The 19,864-nt window shown below is 36.5% G+C and overlaps 1 protein-coding gene, 1 long non-coding RNA gene and 1 other non-coding gene across 3 annotated transcripts; all 3 read left to right on the top strand.

Annotated features, from left to right (window-relative positions):
* The first annotated feature begins 2,413 nt into the window (after positions 1 to 2,413).
* LOC121242629 lies at positions 2,414 to 2,991 on the top strand. The gene is made up of 2 exons (XR_005935932.1): positions 2,414 to 2,462; positions 2,840 to 2,991. It is a non-coding gene; the product is annotated as an uncharacterized LOC121242629 (long non-coding RNA).
* Positions 2,992 to 10,063: 7,072 nt separating this feature from the next.
* Positions 10,064 to 11,779, top strand: LOC121242628 (reticulon-like protein B9). Its single transcript, XM_041140543.1, has 5 exons — positions 10,064 to 10,183; positions 10,653 to 10,842; positions 11,025 to 11,172; positions 11,277 to 11,346; positions 11,432 to 11,779. The coding sequence occupies exons 1-5, from the start codon at positions 10,111 to 10,113 to the stop codon at positions 11,596 to 11,598; spliced, it is 648 nt and encodes a 215-aa protein (XP_040996477.1). The 5' UTR covers positions 10,064 to 10,110; the 3' UTR covers positions 11,599 to 11,779.
* Positions 11,780 to 16,702: 4,923 nt separating this feature from the next.
* Positions 16,703 to 16,783, top strand: TRNAL-CAG. Its single transcript has one exon. It is a non-coding gene; the product is annotated as a tRNA-Leu (tRNA).
* Positions 16,784 to 19,864: the final 3,081 nt, after the last annotated feature.

Below are 19,864 nucleotides of genomic sequence, written 5' to 3'. Positions count from 1 at the left end.
TTTCGGAAACATGGTCTGCAGCTGTACTAGTACCGTTAAAACTTAAAACGAGAGATGATTTGTAGTCCTGTCTTGCCTGCATGACACCTTATATATTTTAATTTTTTTAATTTTTTTCTTTATTTAATAATTAAAGAAATCATTATTAATATATTAATTTTTTTTTATATTTTTTAAAAATATTTTAAAATGATAAAAAAATCTGAACAAAAAAATAAAAAAATATTTTTACCCTATCGGTCATCTTGAGCGGTGCACTCTGTACGATATAATAGCACCACTCCTAAAAAAATGAAAAAATTTAGAAAAATGTTAGAGTGATTGACATTTGAGATAATTTTTTTTTAATTAATGATTAAGAAAATATTTTTTGAGTAAAGTTGTGATTTATTTTTTTTAAAAAAAAAATTAAGAATATAAAAAAAATGAATGAAAAAAAATCTTTTCGAAACCGATCTCGTGCTACATCCTGATGTACTGCTCAAAAATTTAAGATGCAAAAAAACAAAATCTACTTTTTATAGGTATGACCTGCAAACTTAATAACTAAATTTATTCTATTATCAATCTTTTACGTAGATCAAATCATTCACATCATTTAAACAGTAAGATTTAATTTATAAAATTTAAATTTTAAAATTTATCTTTTAAATTAAATCATATTACGTAAGTAGTATGTGGTGTAGAGATTTTAGAATAATATTACTCTTATATATCTAGCATTAGAGTACTAATATTCGATTAGTTATCCCAAAAGTCAAAATTTAGCTAATATTTCACTTTTTAGTTTTAGGCTAATCATTGAAAACTTGAACTCTAAATTGGATTATTCATTACACTCTCTATAATAATAAAACATTATTATTTTTCATTTTTCACTTTCATTTATTTTTTATTGAGTAATGCTACATCTACAAATCAATTATATAAAATAATCTCGCATATTGACGTTGGTTCATTTGATTTGTTAGATCTATATTTTACAATAAAAGTAACTTTATAATCTGACGAACTATATCAAGCCATATCAGTTTATGAGATTACTTTTATATAAATTCTTTGTAGTTAGAGTATTTTCCTTTTCACAATCTAATAATCTATACATGATATGACTTGTGAAAAATAATAAAAAATACATATGATTTTGATACTGTTCAAGTCATATGTGACTTGTGCAATATATTTACTGTAACTCATAGGTGGATGACTTTAGTTTGACTAATCCAATGTAGACCAAATATTGATGATATTAGTTAAATTTATTAGCCAAATGCTAGTGCTCTCCTATCAAAATGACTTCAAGGTAAAAGAGAGATTGGAGTTAAATAACGAGACCATTCCATGGACTAACAATCGTAGCCCTCAAATATGGGGGCGTAAAATCATAAAGAAGGAAAAGTGAAATCTATCATTCTTTAATTTTACATTAAATTATAAAAAATCTTTTGAAGCTAAAGGAGGAGATCTCTAGAGATTGATTGTAACACTCCGTATTTTAATGTATTTTAATGAATGAATTATTTTTATTGATTCAAAATTTATTCTCTTGTTTTAAAATTATTGGATTTTTAATTAGGCTATTTTTATGTCTTTTAGTTTATGAAAGTTATTTTTTTTAAAGTACTTTCTTTAAATTAATTATTGTTATACGTTTAAATTTCTTCTCAAATTAAATTAACTTATTGTTGGGTTTAATTATTTATTTTCAATTTAATCACTGCGTTTGAATTATTTTATTTCACTTGCAGTTTTAAAATCGTTTCTGTTGGATCATTTTTATGACCCAAGATGTGAGGATTGAACCTCATTTCTTTCCCTACATTTTCTCATTTCTTTTTCTTCCTTTTTCTTTTCTTCTTTTCTTTTCTTTCTTTTCTTCTTCCTCTCCTGGTTCCTTCCTGCGCACGCACGCCAGCCTTCTCTCTCCCTCCGTCCGATTCTTCTTCCCCTCCCAGTGCCGCCGTGAGCCGACGGTGACCGACACCGCCCGGCCCACCGTCTTCCCCAACCGCCGACGAAGCCACCCCTCCATTTCCAGCCCCAGCCGCGCCGCCGTTAGCCACCACGAGCCCATTGAAGCGGCGGCACCTCTTGTGTCGTTGCGCCGCCGTCACACCACCATTGGCCACCATTTCTTCACCACTTCATCCTCGACCTCCAAGTAATCCATTGGATCCAACCCCACCTTCGATCCATCACCGGTGAAGCACATCCAACTCGATTTCCGTTTCGAATATTTTTGGCCTTAAGCCACCCTTTGCGCCGCCACCCACGGCCAACCATCATCACCTCTAGCTTCACCGACATCCCTAGGCCCTACCCTATCAATCTCAGGTCTTCATTTGCACCCGTTGAAAAGTGGGTATCTGTGACCCACGGCCATAGTGTATTTTACACTGTTCTGCAGTTGTTTTTCCACTTCTTGCGCCTCCGTGATCTTCCAAAAATTATTATATAGCACTGTAAGTATTTTCCAAAGAATTCTCGTGAATTTAATGTATTTTTACACTAGCACATTACACTGTATTTAATTGCTGATTGGTTTTGCCGGACTGAGTCCGAGGAGTAACGGGGTTGATTGGATTGGGTGATGGAGTTGTTAGTATGATTGGTTTAGACTATGAGATTTGTTGGCTGTTCGGGTTTAAATATTGGTGTTTTGTGTATGACGTGGGTTGTGGTGGATATTGGTGATTTTAGAAAGTAATGATGTATTTTGGGATTATGAAGATTTTAAGTTTTGAGAAATTTAAAATAGGTTATTTAAGAAGCTTATGCTTAAATATCGAAATATGTGATCTATTGGAAACTTACAGAAATTACGTGATTATTTTTATAGGTGATGATTTATAGTCGACTCGACATTTTTTAAGGAAATTTTTGGAAAAGTTAAGTCGTCTAGATAAGCGGGGTTCCTATGCTAGATTTACATAAAAAGAAATGAACAGAGGTTGGTTTGTAAAAATGTGCATGTTGTTTTAAAAAGAAAAAGTGAAAAACAATCTTAGTATATGTTTTGCATTCCCTCATGAGATACGTATGAAAGAGAAAAGAAATGTTTTTGACATGAAATGTGTAGACATGAGCAATATTTGACATGTTTCTGAAATATGCAAAAGAGCGAATATGATATCATTGAAATTTTTATGCATGTGATATGAAATGATTTGGATCTGTTTTTGATCAAATAGAAATGATATGAATATGTTTTGCACGTGTTTTGATATGATATGGATATGATAAAACTTTGGCATACTTATCTATTCTGAATATAGTTCTGATATGATGATACTGTTCACGTGATATGGTTGGTACCACCATGATATGATATGAGTGCACCCACTTTGGAAACAAAGTGGTATTTTTACGTGTTCTTTCCTGTGTGCACACTCGGGGTTCCGAGATTGAAAAATGGAAAGTTCACCACATGATACTGCCTGGTTTGGCCACCGGGTATAGCACAACCCTACCACGAGGGTTAAACATGGTATATGATATGATATGATAAGATGAAAATGTTCAGTTATGTTATGCCAAAGTGTTTTTGAATATGAAATGGATTCTTAAATATGAATTGTTGATTTTGAGTATGAAAAGATTGAAATGTCGCTCTGATTTTCTGATAACATGTTTTTATGAGATCTGCATATAAAAATAAAATATTTTTGTTTCTACATACTGAACTTTCTGAAAAGGCTCATGTTTATATACTAGTATATATTCTCTGCTTACTGAGTTGTTGATAACTCACCCCTTATCTCCACTATCTTTTTCAGATGATTTGAATGTTTCAGTTGAGGATCAAGGATATGGAGCAAGGGTGAGAAGAGTTAGAATGATGGTTTAAGCATAGAAGATTTATATGGGTATTGAAAGTTTTCATTCAGTAAGCTTGTTGGGTTCTGATGTTGTGATTTGTTAGGAGATTGATGTTTATATTAAGACTTTGTATTGTCTTAGAATAGTTATTCTGGAGTAAGTGATGTAAATATATGAGTATATTGTGCAATAGAGAAAAATTAGAGTATGTACTATGTGGAAGAAAAATGATTTTTAAGTGACATGAGTTAACTCTCCGGATGTAACACCCCGTATTTTAGTGTATTTTTATTGAAGTATTATTTTTATTTTATTCAAAAATTATTCTCTTGTTTTTAAATTATTGGATTTTAATTGGATTATTTTTAGGATTTTTAATTGGTGAAAATTAATTTTTATGTGCTTTCCTAATATTTATTTATTGTTGTGTATTTAAATTGTTTTTCATATTTAATTAATTACTGTGGGATTTAATTATTTCAATTTGACTTTACAATTACGTTTAAATTATTTTATTTAACTTGAGGTTTTGAAATCATTTCCGTTGGATCATTTTTGTGACTCAAGTTATGAGGATTGGACCTCATTTCTTTTCCCTCCATTTTTCTTTCCTCTCATTTTCTTTTATTTCTTTTCTTTTTCCTCCTTATTTCCCGTTCGCTCCCGCGCGAAGCCTAGCCCGCTCTCCCTCTCTCCCGTGCGTCCGTCGCCCATACCCAACCCGCCGCCGTGACCATCACCGCCCACCCCATTTGGTTCCCCAGCCGCCGGCGACCTTACCCCACCAACCTCACTTCCATTCGCGCCGCCGTTAACCACCAGTAGCCCTTCAAAGCCGCGGCGTCACTTTCGTTCCAGCGCCACCGTCGCACCACCATTGGCCACCACCTTCACACCACTTCATCCTCGACCTCTTAGCAACCCATGGGACCCAACCCCAGCTCCGATCCGCCACCGGTGAAGCTCCACCATCTATATTTCCGATTTGCGTATTTTGGTCTTCTACCGCCCATTGCACCGCCACCCACGGCAAACCACCACCACCACTAGCTTCACCGACCTCCTTAGGCCCTACTCTATCAAATTTGAGTATTCGTTTGTCACTGCTGAAAAGTGGGTATCTGTGACCCACGGCCACAGTGTATTTTACACTGTTCGACAGCTATTTTTCCACTTCGAGCGCACCCGTGATCCTCGGAAAATTATTATATAGCATTGTAATTATTTCTCCGAAGAACTTTCGTAATTTAAATGTATTTTTGCACTAACCCATTTTACTGTATTTTTGGCATGCCGGACTGAGTCCGAGCAGTTCGGGGGTCGGATGGATTTGTGATTGGAGTTGTTTGGTTGGTTTGGTTTATTTGGTTTGGTTGTTGATGAGTTGTTTTGATTGGATTTGTGGGGATTGGTTCTGGATGGATGTTGGATCAGTGTTGGTGCATGTTCATATCATTATTTCATGCATGATCATGTTTGTAAAGAAAACTGGGTTTTCGTGCATTGCATTCATGCTCATGTGTGATTTGAAAGGCTGTGATTTTATGTGATATTATTTTTGGGTGCGTGTGTATCACGACCCCAAGCCGAGATGGGGCATTAACTCGGTGGAGCTCCTCTGATTACTCGGGAGCGGAATATACTGAGTAACATTCCCTGGATTGTCGCCGGGCGACAATGGGATCGGACGAGATGGTCTCGTGCCGACTCCGTGGTCCTTCTGCTGGCGGGGACTAGAGGATGTCTGGCCACGTACGCGTTGGGCGCGGAACTGAGCATCGCTCGTTGCGTAGTGTGGGTGCTTGGCCATGTACGCGCCGGGCGCGGAACTGAGCACCGCTACGAAGCCAGGACGTGCGGATGGTCCATAGGGGAGGCCATGGTGCATATGGAATTAATGCACTATTTTCTAGGAAAATAGTGCGAGTTGGTTTTCTGGGTAAATCATTTTCTGGGAAAATGTTTTATGGATATTTTGGCCCAAAATGAGATTTTGGCATGTGTTGAAATAATTATTTTCGGGAAAAATAATGTGTTGTGTAAAATGCATATTTTTCATGTGCACGCATGTTAGTTGCATTTAATGCATTTTATATTACGTTGTTATTTTGTGTCATACTTACCTGCGATACCATTTTGTGGTAACGCAGATTTTGATGCAGATGAGGAGGAGGAGGGCGAGCCCGAGGAGATGGCTCCGCCTGAGGAGTGATCTGGGATCACTCGTTTGTTTATTTGAAAAACTATTGTAATATATTTTTATGGATGACTGTATAACTGCTATTCAAATTTTTACTGTTGTTTGATTGTAAATAAATTCTGGTACTTAGTTGACTATCCGCTACGTTATTTTATTTGTACACTGTTGCATGTACACACACTGGCACTTCGTTGGGATGTGTGACCGTGTTGTCACCATCCTGGTGTCTCAATCCCTGTGTATTTATATAAGGGGGATTGGGGCGCCACACCGGACCCTTGGGGACGGGGCGTTACACTGATAATTAAAGGAAGTTAGTCATCGTTGTGGTAGTGTGTCCCCCTTCTCGAATGTGATCGGTAGGGTTATCACATTAGGGGTTGTACTGCATCTCCGGAGAATCCCTTCAATGGTGTGGGCGATGGTCGCGGTCTATTAGGATCGATGCCCAACCTAGTGAACGCATCTCAAAAGAGAATATCTGTTGAGCTCCCATTGTTGATCAAAATCTTCATGGTAGTGTAATTGGTGACTAATAACATTACCACCAATGCATCATCATATGGATATAAGAACTTTTGGCAATCTTCTTCCCCATAGGAGATGCTCTCCGAGCTCTTACACCTTGGTTGATTGGGTAGTTTGTCATGATACTTCCTCATATCTCACCATGCGAGTGTGCACTTTTCTGTTAGATTCAGAGGTTCCTCCTCTAGCGAACCCTTATGCTATTGTGTAGATTTCTCCCAAAGGCACCTCGTTGTGATTTGGGTTCTAGCGAGGAGCATCTCGATCATCTTCCCTTGTTGATTGCCATATTTTTGGGCCCCTGCTTTATCGGGCATTTCAATCTTGCTCCGTTCTCTACCCAGGCACTTGTTTCATGGGCTTCGAACGTCCCGTGACAGTCGTTCCAACTCGCTGCTTCCCCACAACTCTTTGACTATTCTTTTCATTGTGCAACAATCCTCCATTTAGTGACTGTCTAACTAATGGTGGGTACAAAAACAACGTCCTCTCCTCACCTGGTCACCTTTTCCTTGGTCCGATGAACCTCCTTTTAATTACATATTCAGAATGTTCTGAATGAATCTTGGATAACGTTTGAGTGGGGGCGCTCACCTTTCTCGCCTTTTGTCATACTCGCTTCACCCAGTTTACTCTGAGGTTCTTCGTTCGCTCGATCTTTGAGGGTCCTTACCTTTTTCCTTCATCTCCGCTTTCCGTGGTGCAATTAGAGCTTGTAGTGTGTATTCGACATTGACAAAGTCGTTGGCCTTGTCCATAAATTCTCTCAATGTTGACGGAGATCTCCATGCTAACTTCGCGTGAATGGGTTTTGGGACCAAACACCCCCAGAAGGGCTGCCAACATAATTTTCTCCTGTTGATCATTAGTGGTTAATCGCTCTTTGTTGAATGGGGTGAGGTATGCCTTCAGGCTCCCTTCTTCTTTCTGCTTAATGGTCAAGAGGTATGCTGTGGGTTGTCTTCACCACCTACTGGCTATGAATTGTGTCAGGAATTGCTTGGCCAATTCTTCGAAACTATCAATATATCGATCCTAGTCGTAATGCTCTGAACCAACCTCTCGCCTTGCTTTTCAATGTCAATGGGAAAGCTCGACATGCTATCTCTCTGGAGAATCCGTGAAGGTCATGTGTACTTTAAAATTCTCTAGGTGGTCTACTGGATCTCGTGACCTGTTGTACAACTCTATCTGCGGGACTTTAAATTTACGTGAGAGCGGCACGACCATTACCTCCATCTCTTCATATGCGGTTGAGCAGTTGATTGACCGATGATGACCTCCTATCTTCTTGGCCATCTCTTTATATTTATCAACAAGATTGCGCAACTCGTCATGCAGCTTTTTCTTTTCTGCCTCCTCGGTATTCATTCCACTTGCAATGTGTGCCTCTCCCTCTGGTTGTTTATTGTGGTTTGGCGTGGCGCTCTCGCTATAGTTTTGGTCCTTTGTCTCAGTAGGGGTGAGCACCGACTTAGTCGGAGTCCGATTCCCCTAAATCTAACTCTGACTCCGACTCCAACTTTGTCGAAGTTGAAATCCGAACTCTGATTCTGAATCTGACTTTTGTAGGCTTCAATCTGACTCCGACTCCCACTTGTCGGAGTCAGAGTCGAATTTGAGCTTTTAGTTTTGGGTTTTTTTTAGCTTCATATTTAGCCCATTAAAAAAAATAAAAGTTGTTGGGTTTCAAATTTCAAAATTTCCAAAACATTTAAAACTAAAACTAAATCATTCACTGCTAATTTACTTCTATACTAATATCTAACTTATTTTTATACTAGACTTATATTATAGCGTCTAATTACATATTATCATACAATAATATTACATATTATTTTTAGTGTCTAATTACATGTTATTATACATTAGTATTACAATTTATTATACTAATGTCTAACTTATTTCTAGCTTAATTATATACTAGACTTTATAGTGTCTAATTATATATTATTATACTTTAGTAAATTAGTACATGTGTTATAATTTATTATACTAGACTTATTTAAATACTAGTGTCTAATTTATTTCTATACTTGATTATGTATGGTAGTAATACTATGATGTTTACATATATTAAACTATCATTAGTCTATTTATATTATAATATTAATATATTATTTTATAATAATTAGCTCATACTAGTATATTATTGAATTTAACTATATAACTATACTAGAATATATGATAAATATATAGACAAATATATATTTTTATAACATATGTACAATATCGGAGTTGGAAAGCAAGGTAGGAGTGGATTAGATCGGAGTTGGAGTTGGTCCAGCGACACCTCCAACTCCGACTTTGACTGAAAAATTAAAAAAAAATTCCGACTCTGACTCCGATTTGTCAGAGTTGGATTCAGAGTTGGATTTTTAGATTTTTGCTCAGGTCTACGTCTCACACTCTCATTTTCTTGCTGGAGAGCCTCCATTGCCATAATCGTCTTCCTCAACTGTTCTTCCATCTCTAAAAGTCGTGCTTCCATATTTCTGGAAGAGGTTTCCTGGTCACAGGTTGTGTGGGAGCGTGTTGTAGCAATCATGTGAAATCCACATTCAGATGTCTCTTGGAATTATGCACAAATCCCACATATGAAGCCATTGTTTTGGATGTATTTCACAGCCAACTGATCTCAACTACTAACCTGTGATAAGAAAAGATGGTGGCCCAATGTGCCTGATGCACCTCCAATGCCTAAGTTAGAAATATATGCGTATTGTCTTGCAATGAGAGATCAGAAAGTTACCTTGGACTGCTAATGTTAGCGCTTTATATAGATGTTGATTATTGCTAATAAAGATAGTTTAGTTATTTCCCTAAATCTCTGGGACTCGATTATCAAATTCTCAGAATTTACTTTTAAGGAGGAAATGATTAACATATGGAGGGCAAATATCTAGCTATTTCCTTAGGAGTAGATATCTTTGGTTGACGACGGTTACCATATTAATTAATCCTATTAGGCGGTGCGATCTCATGGTAGCAAGCGCATTGTACGCCTACGGTCTTTTAAACTCATTGGGCCTCCCATATGGGCCTTACTCAGTTGGGCTCGTCTGTTGAAGGTAGAAGAGCCTCTCCATACAGTATTATCAAGTGTCACACTTGTAGTAACAAGATAAATGCTACAGACATAAATAAATCTTATAAAAGTATACTTACAAACTGACATACTTCATAAGAAACATTAAATCTAGTTAATTTACAATTTAACATACCATGCATGTGAGGCCATGTTAATTTATTAATTATTCTTATGAGATATTTTTATAGTTAAAGCATTTCTCTAATTACAATTTGGAATAGATTGCTTGTACAGGTTATGAAACGCTTGGTTAACTAATCAGTGAATTAATTTAGAACGTACGTAAAAGATGTGGCGGGCATGCAAAGTAATTCCCCGAGAGCGAAGTCCCAAGCCATTCCTTGCTTTATGGCAGCTTTACTTTAGTATCAAGCTTAGAACCCCTCCCTAGGTTCCATATATATATATATGGTAGCTTAAATGGAGAAAATATTAGCAGCGGTGCTTACACACTAACTTTATGTGAAAAACCATGGCACAGGTACGACATTCAAATCTTTTTCTAGGTGGAAGGTCTGTACATGAAGCGCTCGGAGGAGGAAAAGGTGCTGTCTCAATATATATCCATTCTAGTTCCATGAAAAAACCTCTGAAAAATTGCAGCATTTTTCTTTCACTGATCATATTAATGCATTTCTTGTGGAGAAAAACATAAAAAAACACAATCTATATGTTCATCTGCTTGACAAATGTTGATTAATGCATAATAATTAAAATAATACATGGAAGCAGTCAAAGCTCGACGACAATGGATCGATGAGATTATGAAACATATATAATAGTATCAGAATTTCATTGCTGTTCCATTTTAGTTTGTGTTTACGAGTTAAGAACATAATCTTCGATCATATTTAAGAATGTACAAAAGAATATGAAGGTGAAAAGCTTAATTTCCAGTCTATCAAAGTTGAAATATCAGCTTCCAACTCATGATTTGTGTTTGGAAATTATGAGTGCAATAATGGGCCATCGATCAAAGACCCTCATAATTAAATTAGAACATTCAATTTGCAGTGGCAGATGTGTTGTTGTGGAGCAACGAATCTTCTAGAACTGTATCAGCTGCACTTTTGATTGGGATGACAGTCTTATGGTTTCTTTTCGAAGTTGCTGAGTACAACCTGGTTACTTTCCTCTGTCACATCATCATCACCACCATGCTCGTTTTCTTCATATGGACCTCCATTCAAGATAATTTCAACTGGTACGTACGGACTTCTTAATTTCTTGCTGATTTCATACATACACTGATCTGTCATATTCAAGTCATCTTGCAAGAGAGAGAGAGAGAGAGAGAGAGAGAGAGAGAGAGATGTATGATGAATAGCCTTTCTCTATCCCATGCATCTTTCTCAAGTATATATTCAACTCATTAAATTTCTTCAGGAAGATTCCCCCCAACATCCATGATCCTATGCTGCGGTCGTACTCTGAATTCAGAGAAGTAGCTTCCACCTTGCTCACAGTGTTGAACGAGTTTTTGCCAAAGCTCCTGAACATTGCATATGAAAGAGATCTACGACGTTTCCTTTCGGTACAAAGATTAAACACAGCAGTACTTCTCCTTTAATTCACTGCTATATATCTAGTACTACACTAAAATATATTTAAGGTCGTCTCCCTTTACTGGTCTTTCAGGCAATTCTTTCTCTTTATATATTATCAGTCGTTGGGTCATATTTCAGCTTTCTGAATCTCATTTATTTTGGTAAGAACTTTGTCTCCTTTAATTCCCCTATTGTCAAGTTGGTGACCTTCTAATTCTTGGCTGCATATCGTCATTTCATTTGCAGGCTTTCTTTGCATGGAAACACTGCCATTGCTGTACGATAAATTTCGGTACCAAGTAGATAATTTTGTTGAAGAAGCTATGGAAAACATGAAAGGAAAATACAATGCGTTCGACTCGAAGTTCCTGAACAAGATTCCCAGAGGCCATGTAAAAGAAAAGGAAAAATGATTATAACATGAGCAGCTGGCAGAAGTCATCATATATATATATATATATTCTTATGGAGATGGAATATGTAAGACAGTAGTTAATTATGGACAAGGAAGATGAAACCAAAAGAAAGGAATATCCCATTACTTGTATATATATAATTCAATAAGAAAGGATGAAGATATATATATACCCTCAAGACCTTTAACACTGTTAGCTATATTCCCTTTTATGAGCTTGAAATTTTTGTGATTAGGCACGGATATGTCTCATTACAGCCAGGTTGAACGTGGAGCAGGCATGGAGATCGTGAAAAGATCTAATTTTCCTCTCAAATTAAAAGATCATGATCAGAGAGAATCATTAGCAAATCCATGGAGATTGTTCACTTTATATATGAAAGCTTCATAGAATTACAATGGGACTCGGACATGAAAAGGGCTGGTTTGGATAGTGAGATGAAATGGGATAGGTGATTTTAGATGAGTTGTTGAATAAAATATTGTTAAAATATTATTTTTTAATATTATTATTATTTTGGGATTTGAAAAGGTTGAATTGTTTATTATATTTTGTGTGAAAATTTTAAAAAATTGTAATAATGAGATGAGATGAAACCACATTTGAATCCAAACAGGGTAGGCCTCATTTGGTTACGCAGTTCAGATAAAATGAGATAATATGTTTTATTGAAAGTTGAATAAAATATTGTTAGAATATAATTTTTTAGTATTATTTTTGTTTTGAAATTTGAAAAAGTTGAATTGTTTATTATATTTTCTGTGGGAATGATGAGATAAAATAAGATGAGATGAGATATTTTGTATATCCAAACCGAGCAGTCTTGAATGAAGTGGAATCATGCATGGCATGCAATTTCAACAGTACTACACAAGATAGGGCAATCAAGTAGCACGCACCCATAAAATTAATATTCGGGCATTGAAAAATCTGCTCAAGTTCGGTGTAAAATCTTGAGCCTGTTTTGTTCAGATTTTGTGCAGGCCAGGAGACTCTTAGGCCACAGAAGCGACCATCAACGAATACACATAAAACTAGCAGCACATGATAACATACACAAATGTCGATCACCATGAGCATATGCAGCTAAAGACCATGGATGCAGCTGATCATGTGGTGCTCCAATAATAATTCAATAGCATAATAGTCCTTTCCTTGTACTTGGGAATCACAGACTTGGTCAATCATCAACTGTTCCACTAAGATTGTGTGCAGCATGCGCGCGCGGAATATCAGTTCAAAAGCACCAACAGTACTCCAACAACTAATGAAGAATTTCATTTTTTTTTTTTTTTCAACTATGCTCTTGGCGATCTTGGGTGAACTGAACCCTAGGCTATTAAAGACTTAACCATTGATTTAAAAGTTTTAAGACTGTTAGATACTAATTTGATTAAACTTACATTCTACCATACTTCTGAATTCAACATCCACGACGGCTCACTCTATCGATACTGACTTGTTGGTAGCTGTTTCCCTTTTAACGGATTCACTCATCTATTAGTAGTCAATGACTTAACACTATATATGCCCATACAAGTACTAAGACATTTTAATTCAACTTATAGATCATCCCCTCCGTGACTTGATCAACTTGTGAAGTGGTCTCTACTTTGATACCAATTTTTAAAGACCCAACCATTGATCTAAAAGTCATAGAACTTTTGGATAATAGCTTGCAAAATTAATAATGAATTGAATTTTACATATATTTAAGGTCTTATAATCATCACGGATGATGCATAAAAAGATATTGCAGTACTAGTCCTGAATGCGATCGACAAATTTTATTTTGTTTTATGTAAGAAAAGTGCATACATGCATGAAGTCTAACTTGACCAATTCCTTATTCGTTTCAACAAACTTGCAGCCGGACCTAATAATGTTACTTTATTGCTATTATTGTTCTCTTTGTCGGAAAGAAGCTGCAGGCTTCAAGAGAACTCCACTTTGCCAATATCTATATATATATATATATATATATATTAAATCCCAGCTGACATATGGAACAGTACTACTATTCTAGAGATTCTAATATCGGACCAGTTCCAGCCTCCCCCAGGCCGGATGAAGATCTAGATCGATCATGGAAAGTCTTGAATTATTGTCGTTGTAAAACACGAGGGTCATTTTGATATAATTGCTAAGTGCTGAGTCGATCAGTATATAGCTAGACTGACCTATAACGTCAAAGACCACCACCACCACCACCATATTCATGATTTCATGAACGGCTGCTGATCATCATGAATGGATTTAAAAGACAATTTCTATGTAATAATAGAGGTTTCCACCCACACATGCATATATCTATTTTATGACAAGAAAGAGTGGGATATAAAAATGGGTATATATTAATTCCCAGAGGCCATTATAGTTTATTTAGTGGCAATATTGACCTACTGTTCTTCATGTCAAAATTCGTGGTTTTGCCTGCCAATTCTGGTGCAAGAAATTCAAGAGAATCACAGAAAGTACGTACTCTTGATCAGCATAAAAGTTATAAATAGAAGGAAGATATATAGGGAGGAGTCGTCGAAAGATGGGAATTAAAGAGATTTGGAATTTAAACTTGTACGTATAAGTACTCATGATATTCATCCAATAGGTACTATATTAATGTTGTACGTACGTACACATGATAAAGATAAGCTTCAACCACTAGCTAGAAGAAGAGAATTAAAAACAACCACCCTAATCTTTAATTTCTTCATGACATATTATCAAAGCTTTTAGACTTGTATATTTTAGACTCGTAACTAGCATTACTCGATCTGTAGCATTACTAGTCATCTCGAGCTTTGTACGTAATATAAAAACCCTCTAATTCTTTTCTATGCATGACAGATACCAGAAGTACGTCATAAACCGTACCCTATATATGCTTACAACACTAGTGATCCAATACATTACATTTTTGGAACGAAATAAACTCCACCTACTAAAAGACAAAAATACAAAAATATCTACAGATTGTATATTAAAGTTTTTATATTTTTCTTTTTCTAAATAAGAATTTGGAGAGAGAGAGAGAGAGAGAGAGAGAGAGAGAGAGATCAGAGGATTCCACTTAATTGTTAATGGAGGATGGGTAATGGCTTGAGCTTGTAGCTTATATAAGAAGCCTAGCTAAGTGGTGAAGGATGCTCACTTCCTTAAAAGCAAACCCATTAACCCCAGACCAGAGATCAAGGAGGTGAAGAAGTAGATGGTGAGGGAACTAAGAGAGGTTATCAACTTCTTGGATGGAGGCCGTGTACTTGCTGATAATAGTAATAACACTTTCGGTGCTGTCCTAGTTTTCTGGGCAGCTTTGGTAATTAGTCTTTCTCTAATCTCTATCATAATCTTTAATTGTGCTGATGGTGTTTCGAAGGAAAAAGCTTCTGCATCTGATACCCAGTACTATTATGGAGGTGGTTGTGCTACCGAATGCGGTGCAGCCTGTGGTGGATGAGTTTCTTAAATATTTCTACCATTATTCTCACACAACGGCCTCCCCGAAAGATCAAAGAGAGAAAAAGCCATAGGATGCCAATTACTGATCTATTTAACTGCTATATATTATATATACATATATATAGTCTCTGTAATAGTTGTTCTGATTGCACAAAGCTTGTAATTTCACATGGACATGCATGCTGTTTCAAGCCTTCAACGTCCATGCACTCACTGTTGTTACTCTTGTTCTTCTCTATACTTCTTGTAGCCAAGAGCACAACAGCTTGCCTTCTGCATAATTTGTGATCTAGAACATATGTGCAATTACCTATTTTTCAGTTCCAAAAGGCCGAGGTTGTGAAAAAGAATGCTTTAATGTCTAAATGAAAAAATAGAGATGATTGCACTATACAAATGTAACAATAGCAATGGTAGAGATTGTAAGCTAGTAGAAGCTCCATCAAGTACACAGAAGGATGTCTTTTCCTAATGCAACACCTTTGCACTAATAGAGATGTATTAAATATGGGAAATGATAGTTACAGTTATGAGTGTGTGAACGTCGTGCAATCACTTTAAAAAAAATGAATAAATATGGACCCACATAAAAATAAAATTAGTTTTTTAATTGTAGACTATACTCTTTTTTCAAAACGACTGCACGATATTTGTAAATTCTACAACTGTATGCTGTATTTAGCATTCATTACTCATTAAATATAACTATTTTCTATCCATTCCGGCATCTCTTTTGAAGACAATTGTCAATTATTAATGGGGATTAATTAAATATAAACATGCATGTTTCATCATTTCATGCCCCAAAATGGTTTTCAGAACTTGCTAAGCACATTTTGCTGCTGTGCCTGAGAAAAAAAAAAAAAAAAGCATTAAAATCCATCCAATAGTACCATTCTGTTGTGACTGTATCTGATGCAAAATTCCTGACTTCATGGGTTCAGTTGGGGCTGACGCTTCACACCCACCAAATTCTATATATAATGGTGGGTGGGTGCCAATATTCAACTCGCACTTCAATTAACTAATCATAGTTTTTGTGGTTTAATATAAATTTCTCAAATTTTAAAATAAAAATAATATTTAAATATTTTTTTAATTGTATAATATTTTTATATAATTTTTTCTCTCTCTCATTTCTCAAAACTCAATAAAGCATCTTAACTCAAACTATATTAATACTCACTACAAGAAAAACAAATATTTGTAACGGATTATTTGTGATAAAATAGATTCATTTTGACAGAAAATAATCATTTTTATTAAAAATAACTGATCATAAATAAGTAATTATTTTATAGTGACTATTTACAGAATTCTTAAACATTCTAATTTACAACATGAATTGGACCCCAATATATATATATATATATATATATATATATATATATATATATATTAAATGAAATGCTGTAAAGGTTGGATTTTGTCCTCAAGTTAATGGTGGCCCATACCTGCTTTATACTAGCTAGTCATTTTTCAAGTCAACCCAAATCCAACCACGATGAGCTATAGATTTTAAATTCTTGGGACTATGGTACTTTTAACGGAAAAAATATCAATTTTTTTTCCTTTCTTTTTAAAAATTTCTGGGATTAAAAATTTTAGATGAATATTAAAATATGAGGCGAGAGGTACACAAGTCAAGATGGCCGAGTTGGTCTAAGGCGCCAGTTTCAGGTACTGGTCCGAAAGGGCATGGGTTCGAATCCCATTCTTGACAACCATTTTTATTCTTTCCGCTCCTCAGTTTTTTCTTGCAACGTCAATCTCGACTGTTCTGAACATTTACCAGTATTGTTTACCTTCCAATTTCAATCTTTCAAGCAGTAGAAGAGAACTTTATTTATTTTTTCCTCAGCAAATAGAAAGGATTCATTAAGAAAATAAAGGAGTCTTACAAAGTAATACAATTACGACAATTAACAAGGAATAAAGTAGGTCTTTTCCATTATGAAAATCCAGCATACATTGAGGCACTTTTTTAAGGGGATGCTTCCGAACAAGTCGTTCAAGGCTGGCCACTGCACAATAGAATGTGCGCATCGATTGAAATCGATGTATTTTGATTGCTTTCAATTTGTCGAAATTCTGAAGCATCATCCTTGTATCTCTGATTGTGGCTTCTATTGTTTAGTCTGGAGTTTGTTGAGGTTGTAGAAGAGAACTTTAAGAAGCACTAATTTAACTTACAAGAAAAAATTAAAAAATAAAATAGTAACAAATCCCAGATGATTATGAGCAGGCAGGGATCGCCCATTTTTCGATACAAAAAAACCAGCATCAATATATATACAATGAGATATCAGGCAGCATATGTAATATCAGAAAATTGAAAGAAGAAAAAAGTTGCTGGATTTAATTTCCTGGAGAACTTTGGAGGAATCATATATAATGTGGGCACATTCTTCCCTCCCAGAATCTCTATTCTAACGTCCCTTTAGCTGTCTGTGTCATGAGTCTCTCTTCTTTGGATCGATTATCCAAAGTGTTAGAGCATGCAGATGTCTGCGTATTTCTTGATTGGGTATCAGAATCAATGTCAGAAAATGAAGAATATCCTCCAAAATCCATCGTCTTTGAGCCACAACAAGCCCATTGCTTTGGAATATGCTTCACAGCATGCCATACTATTTTGCATGGGAGTTTGATGCAACCCCACAAAACGGCTAGAGGGCAGCAATAACACAGTAAGCAGGCACTGCAGATACACTCTATGGTTTTATCTCGCGATTTATAATGATCTGTAGAAGAAGAAGAAGAAGAACGTGAAGAGGACTTGGAAGCCCTCCTCCTGGTGACCATGATGTCTTGTGTTCTTATCGAAGTATAATCGTCCCTTTGCTTTATCCCTAAGGAAGAATTTGCTTTCCATTCTGCTGAGGGCACGATTGTACGTGTGGTTTATGCTATACACGAGGTCATTAATGAGTCAAGTTCCAAGAAAGCCAAAGCTTTTCACGGAAAACAAACTTCCTAAGAAAGCTCTCTCTCTCTCAAAGCTTTAACAAAACATCGCTGGACCCTCATGACAGATAACATTTTGGATAAACATAGTAATACTATGATCATCGGTTACCTTAAAGTTTTCAACCTTATATATGTGCTGATCTAACCCCTTTTTGTTAATATAAAAACAAAAACAATCAAACACATATGTTCGGGACGTGTTCCACACATCTCCAACCACACGTGTGGCCTTCAATAAAGAAGATGGCGGCACGGTGTGCCTAGAGGACCTCCGATGCCTAAGTTAGGAAAGCGATAATGAACTGTCTCTATCAATCCCCGTTATGCATTACCTTTGGGTGTTATTTATAAACACATTAATTCGGTGATGAGTATTAGGAACAAACTAATAGCCAAGCTAATCCTTGTAATTTCAAATGATCCAATAAGATAACCTTCCTAGTAACGGTGAAGGCATTATCTCCTTATCACCTTATCTCTCATGTGCCTGTTGGTTAAATATTGGGCCTTGCAGCCTTACTGGATTATTGGAATTGATTTGTTAACCCTCAGGCTTAGGCTTTCTATTACAAAGGCTTACTTCTTTTGGGGCACAAATAACCGTTTTAGTTACCTCGCTAATTTCTTTTGTGCCAACACGTGGGAAATTTATTGATTTGTTTTCTCCTTACCTTGCTGTTTGGGAGCACGTGGAGAATTCCTAGGATGATTCTCCCCAATTCTCCCTCTTACCCTGCTGGATGTTTTCAATTGGTCAAATCGATAATGATTTTCTTATCATCGGGAACCCTTCCACAATTGGCCCAAATAAGGAAGTCTCGTCTCTCAGCCTTAGAGGCTAGGAATTCCCAATCTCAACTAGAAATAAGGAAAAATTTCTTTTGCTATTGTTTGGCATTAGAATGATGACTCTCAAATTGCGCCGAACGCTGAGAATGAAGGCAAAGCTGCAGATGGTTACCTGGCAAGCGTTTAACAGAATAGAGAAAGACAAGAACTCACGAGCGGTTAAGTCAAGATACTCCAACTGAAGAGGTTCAAGAACCATACGGAACACTATGCAAGAACATAGAAGCACCCACCAAGCATGTGAATGAAGTTGTGCAGGAGCTAATCCCAACAGGTTGAGAACATCGCGCACAAGGCGACAACAAGGGAGGCATAAACTATGCGTCAGGGCACAAACGGGCAAGGCGACTCTCCCGACAAAACCCTCATTGTCAATAGCACCCTCATAAGGGAGATCAAGGACCACAAAATCCGGAATGCAATGGGAAACCCTCAGTCTCATTAAATCCCTAGCGTTGAGGGAGGAACGCCAGTTGAAGCCTTTGAAGAAAGGAATGGTTTTTCCAGCAGATGACATTAGCAGGGAGGAGGAAGAAACCCTAGGTGGGGTTTGGGAAGGAACTCGATTGGGAGTGTGACGAGAACAGCATTGAGCCATGGCAGCGAGTCTTGAAAGGGAAAAGATTAGAGATAGAGAAAGGTTACTAGAGAAAGTGAGTCTAGTGAAAATGGGGGGAAAAGGAAGAGATGGATGCAAGGAAGGAAATGGAAGGTAATGATGAGATATTTCTTGCAAAGAAGAAGGGACGTTGGGTAAAAAAGGATGGTAATGATGAATCATTTCTTGGGAATACAAAAGGGTGATAGTGCCGTCAACGCAAGACTTCAAAACACTGGAGTAAAGAATACAGGAACAGTTAAAAGTAACGTGGGCCACACGATAGGAAACTTACAAAATATGTCGATATAATCCTCAACTAGGCCCAAGATAATGAGGAGGCCCAGTGGAGTGAGGCTCTCTTGGCCTCCGTCAATATTAATTGAG

The sequence above is a fragment of the Juglans microcarpa x Juglans regia genome, chromosome 8D, assembly GCF_004785595.1.
Source record: "Juglans microcarpa x Juglans regia isolate MS1-56 chromosome 8D, Jm3101_v1.0, whole genome shotgun sequence".
In the NCBI taxonomy this organism is placed as follows: domain Eukaryota; kingdom Viridiplantae; phylum Streptophyta; class Magnoliopsida; order Fagales; family Juglandaceae; genus Juglans; species Juglans microcarpa x Juglans regia.
The sequence above is the reverse complement of the archived record's forward strand: the minus strand, read 5'-3'. Positions and strand labels throughout refer to the sequence as shown.

Bases quoted from the DNA above. Each gene is read 5' to 3' on its own strand.
- LOC121242628 (XM_041140543.1), top strand. From the start codon at position 10,111: ATGGCACAGGTACGACATTCAAATCTTTTTCTAGGTGGAAGGTCTGTA. The intron at 11,173-11,276 runs GTACAAAGATTA...CTGGTCTTTCAG, and splicing joins ATCTACGACGTTTCCTTTCG to GCAATTCTTTCTCTTTATAT. The intron at 11,347-11,431 runs GTAAGAACTTTG...TTTCATTTGCAG, and splicing joins TCTGAATCTCATTTATTTTG to GCTTTCTTTGCATGGAAACA.